Source organism: Mauremys reevesii, linkage group 15 (genome assembly GCF_016161935.1).
Source record: "Mauremys reevesii isolate NIE-2019 linkage group 15, ASM1616193v1, whole genome shotgun sequence".
In the NCBI taxonomy this organism is placed as follows: Eukaryota; Metazoa; Chordata; order Testudines; family Geoemydidae; genus Mauremys; species Mauremys reevesii.
The window spans coordinates 44,709,404-44,720,639 of NC_052637.1; the positions used below are offsets into that span (position 1 = coordinate 44,709,404).

At 46.9% G+C, this 11,236-nt stretch overlaps 1 protein-coding gene across 1 annotated transcript; it reads right to left on the reverse strand.

The window, feature by feature from the left end:
- Positions 1-1,926: 1,926 nt before the first annotated feature.
- RFNG (RFNG O-fucosylpeptide 3-beta-N-acetylglucosaminyltransferase) lies at positions 1,927-8,678 on the reverse strand. The gene is made up of 8 exons (XM_039500903.1): positions 8,145-8,678; positions 6,910-6,958; positions 6,285-6,387; positions 5,691-5,844; positions 4,136-4,221; positions 3,882-4,047; positions 2,304-2,389; positions 1,927-2,066 (listed from the first exon to the last, which is right to left on the reverse strand). Exons 1-8 carry the CDS (start codon positions 8,640-8,642, stop codon positions 2,000-2,002), a joined length of 1,209 nt encoding a protein of 402 aa, XP_039356837.1. The 5' UTR covers positions 8,643-8,678; the 3' UTR covers positions 1,927-1,999.
- Positions 8,679-11,236: the final 2,558 nt, after the last annotated feature.

The window sequence follows — 11,236 nt, forward strand, 5'->3', positions numbered from 1 at the left end:
CCACAGGAAGACAGGCATTGAGGCCAAGTACTTAAGATTAAAAAAGGACTGGATATTTATATGGCTATCAAGATTATCCAGTTGTAATTAATGACAAAATTTTTGGAAGGGATATTAGACTTCAGGCTTAAGGGATCAGTAGGAGACCTAAGGTGCAGACAGGTTATTCCACATATGCCTACTTCAGGGTTCTTACGGCATCTTCTGTAGCATTTGGTTCTGGCCACTGTCTGAGAAAGGAGGCTGGGCTAGATGGACCACTGATGTTCCCAGCCTGGCCTCTTGGCCAAAGAATGGAGTTAGTGCCACATCAGGAAGCATGAAGGAGGGCAAAGAAGTCTCTTTAGAAAACAGAAAAATATGCATGGCTAAACCCTAAAGTTAGAGAGTGATGGGAATAATCCTCTTCAGAAAGAATGACACAACTCCATGAAGCCTCATGACTGCATACCTTAGAGGTGTGCCTATATACTCTACCCACTTTACAAATGGGAGAGGTCACATGACTCACCCACGGCCTCACAGTGCATTGGTGGCAGAGACAGAATTAGAAACCAAGAGTTCCTTCCCGACAGCTCAGGTCACAGTGCTTGGAATTACAATTTGCCAATATGTAATTCTGCTGCTTTCCCCCCATTTCAGTGTTAGTCATTAGGACCAGGAACCAATGAAGATCTAGACACTGTTCTTCCTAACCATGCCAGCAACGGAGTGTGCAAGCCTCAGTGTGGACTAAGAGAAAAACAAGAGACTTTTGGAGTCCCTGCTTTTCTCACATGAAAACCAAACTCCTTTTCCTTTGCAGAGCACTGGCAAATCCTACAGCAGAAGCTCTGCAGACAACAGGCTGAGCCCCTCACTTGGAGGAAGTGTGCAAGCCTTTCTTCTGGAGCATCTATTCCTGGCTAGCTTGCAGAGGAAAAGTGAACATAGATCTTCCCCAGGCCTGAAGCTCAAAGGTCCATTTATGTAACTGGCCTGGGTGATCACACCAGTCCTGTCAAAGGCCCCAAATGACAATACATCAGGGCACTGCAGCTAACCCAGGTTTCTCCTCCCACATAGGCTTTGGGAAGCAGCAAGACTGCAGAGGCAGGAAGGAGGCTGCAGGCTGTTTTAGCGACCCAGGATCAGATGCCAACCAGGGACCATGCTGTGGATTACACTGGGAGGAGGGACCTAATAGTATTCCCACAAACATCTCTCTCAGTATCAAACTGCCAGGAAATAGTATGGGCCAAGACCAAGCACCTTTGGATCTGCAGCCCATCATGGAAAATCACCACCATCTTTCAACCAGAAAGAGAGCCAAGTGTGCTACCCTCATGGAAACCAGACTCAGGAGACCAGGGGGGCTAAAGGAGATGTGATCCTCAGCCTGTCATGCAGGGCAGACTGGCATAATTTTGTTCTTGGTTAACACATCTATGCCTCACTGTAAGTGCAGATGTTTCAGCTAGATTCCCGCAAAGCTCAGACACTGGGACAAGAAAAAATAAACTGGAGAAGTTCTTGAATCATTCTGCTTCCAAGGGAGCCAAATTAAAAATCCCTCCCTCCCTCCCCACCATGGGCTCTACACTCTGCCCTGGAATCTCAGCAGCAGGAGGACTGCTCTCTAGAAGCACTATTCAGAACACTAGTTCCAGTGCTATGATTCCAGGCACTGCATTCCACTCTGTATTTTTTAGGTACAAACACGTGATAGCCACAGAGCTTTTAACTAGCAAAGCATGGATAAAACCAGACAGGAAGTAGGAGGGGGCCTATGCTTAACCTTAGAGACATATGAATTGCTGGAAGACCAGAGCGCAAAGCGAAGGAGAGTTTCTTCTTTGGGATGTTTCAAGACAGCAGCTGATGAGGCCTCACACTCCTGCCATGGGAATGAAGTGATCTGGGATCTTACTTTTGTAGATTTTTCTTGTTCATCTCCAAGAAAAGCACCCTGTCCAATCTTGTGCAGGTAAGATACCAAATGTCAAGGTTAGGTCTGAGGTCACAGTAGATTTTTAGTGGGACACCAGGTAGTGTCAGGATAGAGAAGACAATGGAGAGATCTGAATCTGTGAAAAGAGAAAGATGAGAAGACAACATGAGACATGAGCTCATCAGTTTGGGGACACCTCAGCCAAAACTCTTGGAATGTTCACGCATCCCAAAACTGCAGGGAAATTGGCCATAACCCAACTGGAGTGTGGAGGCAATATAAGAAATGCTGACCCAGCTTGTGTGCTTGAGTTTTCTGCAGTCTGTAGGTATAGACAGGGCAAGCAGAATTTGTTTTGGAAGGAGGTACTCACCGGGTTGGATCTTGCTGCAAGCCAAACACTCCTGCCACACTCACAACATTGTGTTTGTTCTCAGGGCCCCCATAACTCAGAGTGACCTGAAAAAGCAAACGTAAAGTCAGAACCTACAACATAGCAGAGAGTGACTTAGTGGAAGAGGTCTTAATGAGGGATGAGGAGGATCTAAAGGGAAAGAGACATCCTATGTGATCTGGGTGTCAGAAGTTACACATAAAAGGTGATAGTTCGCTTTGTCATAATGGTTAACTTAGGATAGAAGCCTTTTGAGAGAACCCACTGACCATCCAAAGCAGAACAGGAAGACGAAATCAAACAGAGTGAGGGAGACAAGAAAAGCTTAGATAAGCAGCTGTGGAGGAGAACATACCACCTAACCAACTTTACATGTAAGCTTTAGTGTGGCACCCATTACCATAATGTCTGAATGCCTAACAAAACAGTAATAAATTCATCCTCACAGACACTCCTGTTAGATCAGTCATATTATCCTCATTTTACAGTGGGAAAATGAAGGCACGGAGAAGTTAAATGACTTGTACAAGGTCACACTGCGAGTATGGCACAGCAGGCAACAGATCTCTGAAGCCTGAGTCCAGTGTCTTAACAATAAAACCATTCTTCCATATGGAGGCTGCATTACATATTTCCTAAATCTAAAGCCTAAGAGTTCAGTTCTCTGATAATCTTTAGGAGCAACAAGATTTTCTGATTAGCTGTTAAAGTTAATCTCAGGAGAAAGGGCTATCACAAAGGGAGGGCCAGATTCATCACCGCTTACTTCTCGTGTGATTACACTAGATCTGAATGTGGCTCTGAAAGTGCGTTTTTATTGCCTAATAAAACTGTTAGAACAATTTGAATGGGTATTCTGTGGGTGGGAACCTGTGTTCTTGTTTAGGGTGTATGTAGATAAGCAGTGGAGGAATTTTAATTTGGGGCAGCTTTACAGCACCACCTATTGTCCATCAAAGAAGATGCTGCAGAAGTAATTATTTTTAAACAAGCTTATGTATTTCAATACTCACAACCAATACTGAAGAAACTCTTTAGCAGCTTAAAACTTGATATGCAGACAAGTCACTCTCTTAAGAGATTCCATATAATTTAATAAATAATCAGACAGACATTTAATGATGTCCCCATTATTGGTATGAATTAAAGCTGAGGCTGAATCACTTTGCCTGGAAAAAATGCAAATCTCTTGCTTTTGTAGGTGTACTGTAATTTCATGTGACTCAGGAATGGAAAGGAAGAAGACAGAGGTGGCAAGGTAATAGCATGGCTGGGACTGGAAGGGACGGTCAGAAAAGGGGAGAACTAAAGGTGACCCAGCTGGCCAGGACGGAAATGTGCCTGTTATCCAAATGCAGGAGGTGGACATGGGACTGCCCTGGTCAACTACATAAGCAGCTTGGAGTAATGGTGAAATTACAGGCCTGGTACCATCTGCCTTTCCTGAAAACCAGGGAGAAGGTAGCTGCACCTGCAGAGATGATTTCTTTTGATCAGACTGAGGAGTGTCTCAAAGGCCAGGGCCTGTTTTGAGCAAGGCATGAGGCTTCGCCTTACCTGCTGCAGCACTGACTCGCCTCGTAGTCTCTGCAGATTTTCCAGATGGGAATGGAACAAGGGGCTGTGCAGCAGCTTCACCTCCAGCAGCCCCTCGATGATGTAACCAATGGTGCAGTCATCAGGAAGACGTACCCTCTCTGCAGTACTGATGAAGTTACCCAAGCTGTCAGGAGAGAGGATGGAGTTGGAGAGTCAAATGCACCCTTAATCCTATCGAAGCCATGGGGTCTCTGCTACTGAAGTGCATTTACCTGGCCCAGGGACTCATCTTCAGGGCAAGACCCCTGCTGATACAGAACCCTGCTCCACCTGTGGCAAACCAGAACTTCACGGTTGACTAGTGAACAGCAAAAGCAACAAGAAAAAAAAGAGACACTTGTTAATGATACTCAGCTTTTCCCATCTGCCTGGGTAGGGAAAAGGATCTTCTGCTCTGCAGCACATTGGACACATGATCTGAGCAAATATCTGGACTTTGGGCTACCCCTGCCTCTTTGAACTCCTGGAAGCTAGACATTCTCTCATAAGGCAACTCTTATCACCTTGCCGCTGCCACCCCAGGGCCAGTGGAATCTGAGTGAAACAGAGAGCATACAGGGAATGGAAAACCAGAGTTCCAGTGGAGAACTGAGGAGAAGCCCAACTCCCCTGTGCAACCCTCTGTATGGTCCTCTGCCCTCCAGAGTCATAGTCAGCCTGGAATAAGCTTCTCTGGGGAAATCAGAGGAGCCCTGCTGGAGCCAAGTGATTAAGGCTGAGGAGACTACTTAATCATGCAGGGTTTTTCATAACAGGCCAGTTCACCTGGATGCATTGCCAGGGAATTTATCTGCTGGCCTGGCAACTTGGTACTTGCTCCTCAAGATAAAGATGCTCATGTATCTTGTGACTGAAACACACTGGGGCTCCAGGAAAATGATTGCTCAATACTGGAAGTGACCATTCCCAAACAAGTCACAGAGCGATTGTATAATCTCCTGAGGTTAGCGCAGGATGGCAGCAGATGAAGTACTGAGATGTTACTTTCTAGGCGAGAAAGCCTGACATTCAGAGGGCTCTACAGTTTTGACGGGACTTTTCCTGCCTATGCTGATTGGTTGTCTGCTCCGGCTCTCTCCCTCCCTCCTTCTCCTCCCTTAATCTCCTCATATTAGCTTCATACCACAGTTGTCCCTCTTACCCTCTTCTCCCCTGACCTGTTCCCTTCCTTTTCCCTGCCCTTCAGTGTCCCCTCTCCCTTCACCTTTATTTCCTTTTCACAGGTCCCCTCCTTAACTACCTCCCCACAAAAAGCCATTGAACTAACATGATGTTTGCTGCCACCACATTGTTCACTCTACTTCTGTGTTCTACCCCTTCCCCACCCAGTCTGTCTCATCTGTTTTGACTGTAAATTCTTTGGGGGTGAGGGCTGGCTGCTACTGCTGTGTTTGTACAGTGCCTAGCACAACGGGTCCTATTCTTGGTTGGTATTTAGGCATTACTGTAAAAATGTGATTAATAATCATGAGTAAAAGAGGATTAAAATGAAGGCTCCCAGAACTGAATGGTGATAACTGCAGAAACTGACCTGGCTGAGGGGTGCTAAGGGAGCATCCCTCACACCCAAATGTTGAAGTAGGGAGAGCCTGTTCTCCGGCAGCTACCCATGAAGGGAGAAGAATCCCTGTTCAGCTCACAAGACCATTTGTAAATTGCAAATTAACTCAGAGGTTTTGTACATGGGATCTTGTGAACTGTTCACCTTCTTAAAAGCTCAGAGGCTGGGAGAGGGGGGCAGAAGGGACAGTTACAGAGCATGCTTACTGATCCATCACTCCGGACATGGTCAGCTGCCTCAATGGGGTGGTCCAGGCTTGGCCTCCCCACATATACATCCTGGCTGTGTGAGAAGGCAGACAAGAGGCGCAGGAGATTCTGTGGATTCACATAGTTGTCATCATCCACATGGCAAAACCATCTGCAGACAAAGCAGGGCAGACACAATCACACAGCCGAGGCACTGAGGAAGTGATGTAAAGTTTCTGTGTACTGAGTTCTCTCCAGTGAAGATCTTAGTCTCTCAGATTTGGGGCAAAGTGACTGGAAAAAAGAGGCCCTCAGACTGAAAACACAGGAGTTACAAGCCAAAGCTGCCAATACTTCTCAACTCTAGGAGAGAGGCTGAAGTCAGTAGGCCGCTTGTGAGCTCTTCCTCCCTATAGCCTTTCACCTGACTCTGGTCTATAAGTGCTTCTCTTTCTGCTGCTACACTTTCTCTATGCTCATCACCACCACCCTCTGGGATCACAGCCTGGATCATGCTCACTCATTACTGGAACTAGAAAGAATGTTGGGACCTCCCTGGGACTCAGAATTGGAGTGAACAAAGCTACAGTTGGAACAATGAGTCTCACATACTTTCTCCCAGATTCGAGGAATTTATCGTATTCCACAGACATCTTGCAGCAGAGTGCCTGGCGGGTGTGAACAGCAGAGCAGTTGGTGTTGATCATGTGATCTCCTATGGAAATGAAGGTCAAAATGGTCAAGGTTGGGGTGAATGCATAATCTGGGAGAGAGAGCATGTGCACCTCTGGAGCATGAACCTGAAACATGGACATGGTGCACCTGCAATGCACATGTAGAGAGCTGCATGTAGGGTGAGTGGTGCTTACACAGTGAGCATGTAGCACATCTGGTGAAGAGCATGTGAATATGGAGCCAGACAGCAGGGAAGATGAGTCATGTATGGGGACAGTGCACAAGGGGGATCGTGTACATTAACCCTCAAACAGCTACACTGAAACTTACAAACAGAAAGAAAAAAAGTAAATGTGACGATTAACCCAGTGAATGATGTTGATGAAGGTCCTACAAATCCAAATTAGGAAAGAAAGAAACAGCATTTCCCCCCTCTGAGCTTCCAGCTCCCTTTCACCAATCACATGCACAGCACAGAATGAGGCCCCTCGAGGGAGAGGATTGCAGCAAGTCAGCATCCATAGTCAAAGGAGCAAGTGTGCATTTGAACTACACGGCTTACCTGCTCTTAGGCGCAGTTCACGGTCTTCCCAATCCGTGAATATAAACGTCTGTGGGAGACACAAAGACATTAGGAAAAAAGGGGCTTCCCTTTCCAAAGATTTCAGAAATGGACCAATTAATTTTAGCTTCACTCAGTCCCCAATTAGAATTGCTAGTAATTTATCTATTTATTTTTCAGTGGCTATTGTGAAAAGAACTGGTATTAACTTGGTCTGTTGCCTATTGGATTGGTTTCTACATCAGAAAAACCACCAGCACATTCAGAATTGACTGGATCCCTCCACTGGCAATTTTAGAAGAGAATCCAAGACAGAACTACCCTCCTGTCTCCAGGCAGGGCTGAGGCATCCCAAGTTCAGGAACAAGCTGTTTTTCAGGAGTTTCTTCCTCTGCAATCTCCTCTTTCACCCCATCCTAAAAGATAGCACACCTGCTTGGCTGGATATTGCCCCAGATAGTCAATGGGCCTAGAGGAATCAACAGAATTCTGGGGAAGAATGAAAGTAAGGGGAAAAAAAGATCCAGTTGGTAGCAATATCCTGCCCCAGACAGGTGGAGAAGATTCATAACATCTGGATAGGATTTTGTTAATCTCTGCAAATGCATTGAAACTTCTACGTTAAGGGACAGATTCTATGCTACATCTCATATGAAGATCCAGTCACTGTACTGAAGAGCATATTGTCTGAAAGTATTGGCTCAGACACATCAACACTAGCATCAGGAATTGTGGATGACTATGCAATGGCTCCCTCCATTATACTAAGCTTGGCACATTTTCTCCAGCTGCAGCGTCTCTCTGGACCTGCAGCCTTTTATTTTAAGTGAATTTAGAGATGTTATCTTACACCACTGTGGATTCAGCTCTGGTTGCTAGTGTCAAGCTCAACAGAGTCTGCCTTGCAAGGTTATAATTATCCAAGCATAAATCAATCCCAAGAACACTCCTGCACAAGTTACAGACCCAGGCCACAAGAAGACAGATTGTGCATCCAGACTAATGTTCTACCACCCAGTAGCAGTTCATTTTAGGCTTTTGGTCAGATGGACTATTTACAGCAATTTCCTAATCCTGCAGGAAGAACATGTTTAATGAACTGGTAAGGAATACACAGAGTGAAATTGCAGCATGACCATGGAGGGGAGTGGGATTATGGCAGATCTTGAACCTGCAGTCACAGAGGGAGGGGCTCCCACTATAACTGTCCTATCCCTGTGAGGAAGATCTCTCACCTGTCTTTTGGCCTGCGAAATCCAGGTTTGGAAGAGCAAGTCCAGCCTATTTTTATGATACTTTCTTGTAGTTTTCACAGCAATAAAAATATCCTTCGGCTCCAGATTCTCCTTAATGGAATCACCTGCAGGTCCACGATGGTCCTTCAACATAGTTTGAAGAGGACTGGTGGGGCTCCCATCCTGCTCCTCAAGTTTCAGGCTGGATCCCCCAGCCCGTAGGCTGTAATCCCCCCATTTTTCTACAGTTTCATCTTTCACACTGTGTGTAATATCAATTCCTTCACTGTCCAAATGGCCTGTTGAGCTGGGCTCTGCCTGCGGGTGGTGGAACTCACTTTTGCAGGAAGCATTAAAAGGAGGTGGTGGACGGGGTTGTGGATAGCCCCTATGTCTCCAGGTAGTCTGGAATTTGGGGATTAGCAAGAGAAGGAAAGCACAGAAGGTCACAGACAGCAGGAAGCAGATTTTACTGAGACCAATGCAGGAAAGTGTCATTCTTCAGCCCCCAGGGCCCCTGCCATGTTGTACAGTTGGGACATTGCATCACATAGAATGGATCACAGCTCTGCAGGAGAAAACAGGAGAGGTTGAGGGTTCTGTGGGACAGACTTGCATCACAGTCTCGCTATATTTTGCAGAGCTACGTGTGTTCTATGCCTGGAACATCTGCTTGGCTCTGCCCCATGAAACCTCACTTTCCTCTTTTACATCCTACCTCAAAACACTTCTTTTTCCCTAACCACCCTTTCCCCAGTGCACATACATTGCTGTCCCTATTCACCATAGCCTCAGCACCACCCCAGTCATACTAACACCAACACCCACTCTCAGTTATAGGTATTGCTATATTGATAATGGTATCTCTGTCACTCTCTGACCTTGTTTCAAATCCCTTGCTTGCTGCTACAACAGTAGACTGTTAATTGTGTTTTGGGGTTTTGTATCAAGTTATTATTCACTTCCACTGTAACAGCTATAATTAAAAACTTAACTTTTTATTAAACACGCAGAAAAAGAAAAAACAGTCAAAGCATTTGAAATGTAAGGAATTAAGTAAAATCTGTATTTAAAGAACTTCACTTATTCTCTTTCTGTGTATAGTTTAAAAGGGGGAAGTCCCTTGTTTGATCATCTTTTTAAGTGATATTAAAGATTATTTTAACTGTCCATGTTAGGGACAAGTGAAAAAAAATCAGTTTAGACTGTCTTGACTTGTTCATAGTCAAATATTTTAAGGCCAGAAGGAGCCATTATAATCCTCTGAGTCTAGTCTGATCTGCACAACACAGGCAAAAGAACCACACCTACTAATTTCTTCATCAAGATCATAGCTTTTATTTGAGTCATAGCACATGTTTCAGAAAGACATCGAGTCTTCACTTAAAGTTGTTGCTGTTTCCTTCAGGACAAAACACACAAGAAGGGAGAAAGAAAAACTAGCAAAGGTAGAAAGTGCAGCTTCTATTTCAGTGGAGTTTTTTGTTTGTAAATCAGTTGCTGGAAAGTTATAGTCACAGCATACTGTCTTATTAGACTGTCAGATTTAGCAAACTTTTACTAGTTGGGCTAAGAACATTGTTTACAGTTTGCCTTTTCATTACAGCAGTGTTGCAAAAGATGGATCTGTCTTGGCTGGCTAAACCTGACTCTTATTAGATAGAAGACCAAAAGGAAATGATAGGAAAGAAAAAAGATGAAGAAGGAAGATGTCACCCAAGAGATGGTGTGGCAACAGGCAGTTCAGTTTCACATCCCATGTGGAGTTCAGGATTCAGCAAAACCAGATGTAGGTGCTGATGTCACTGATTTCCTCTTTTTCAAAGTATATGTTATTGCCCGAAGCAAGTGGCAACAGCCATGACTGTAAACCTTGCTTTTCACCTGCAAACTGTTCCAGCCACAGGTTCCTAAACAAGTTGTCAAGTGACCCCTGGAAAAGCACCATCCAGAAAAGTGCAGCAACCTTTCCTCATTAAAATTACCCAGTTAAAACATATTTACAGTGATTCCAACTATAAACTGTTTTCCTCATGTTTCCTTCTATTTCTAGACTACTTCAGCTGGTTGTTATGCCAACTTGAGACCTCCCCAAAAGTGTCAACCCCCCCCCCCCATTAAACACATTCAGGTTGTGTCAGTCTTTTTGTTTCACTTTTTGCTCAATCTATAAATATTACAGAAGAGGCTGAGCTGGACTCATTTTACCTTTCATCTGTTTGGGTGGCCTGGGACACTGGCCTCAGGACAAGAGTCTTCTGCTCTCGGGTCAGATCTGTGTTTCTGAGAACCCGTGGGCTCCTCGGGGCTGCCTGTGCATTTCAGGGCGCTCCCCGTGCTCTTGCTGTCCAGGATGGGCACAGCAAGCACCCAGACCGATAGAACATGGAACAATGATGCGGGTCACCCTCGGTGCCCTGGGGAAGGCGCTGCGGGCTCAGGGGGCACTGCACGTGGGGTGGGGAATGTCCCTGGGGGCATTTCACTTGGGGGTTTGGGTGGGGTGGGGGATGACCTGGGCGCGGGGGGCACTGCACGTGGGGTGGTGTATGTCCTGGGGGGCACTGCACACGGGGGATCATGCGGGGTGGGGATATCCTGGGCGTAGGCGGCACTGCACGTGGGGTGCGGGATGTCACGGGCGCGGGGGGCGCTGCACGTGGGGTGCGGGATGTCACGGGGGGCGCTGCACGTGGGGTGGGGGATGTCACGGGGGGCACTGGACCTGGGGTGCGGGATGTCACGGGGGGCGCTGCACGTGGGGTGCGGGATGTCACGGGGGGCGCTGCACGTGGGGTGGGGGATGTCACGGGGGGCGCTGCACGTGGGGTGCGGGATGTCACGGGCGTAGGCGGAACTGCACGTGGGGTGCGGGATGTCACGGGGGGCACTGCACGTGGGGGATCACGCGGGGGGCGCTGCACGTGGGGTGCGGGATGTCACGGGGGGCGCTGCACGTGGGGTGCGGGATGTCACGGGGGGCGCTGCACGTGGGGGATCACGCGGGGGGCACTGCACGTGGGGGATCACGCGGGGGGCGCTGCACTCCGTGGGTCTCGTGGGTACCCAGGAGGGCGCTGCAGGCTTGGAGG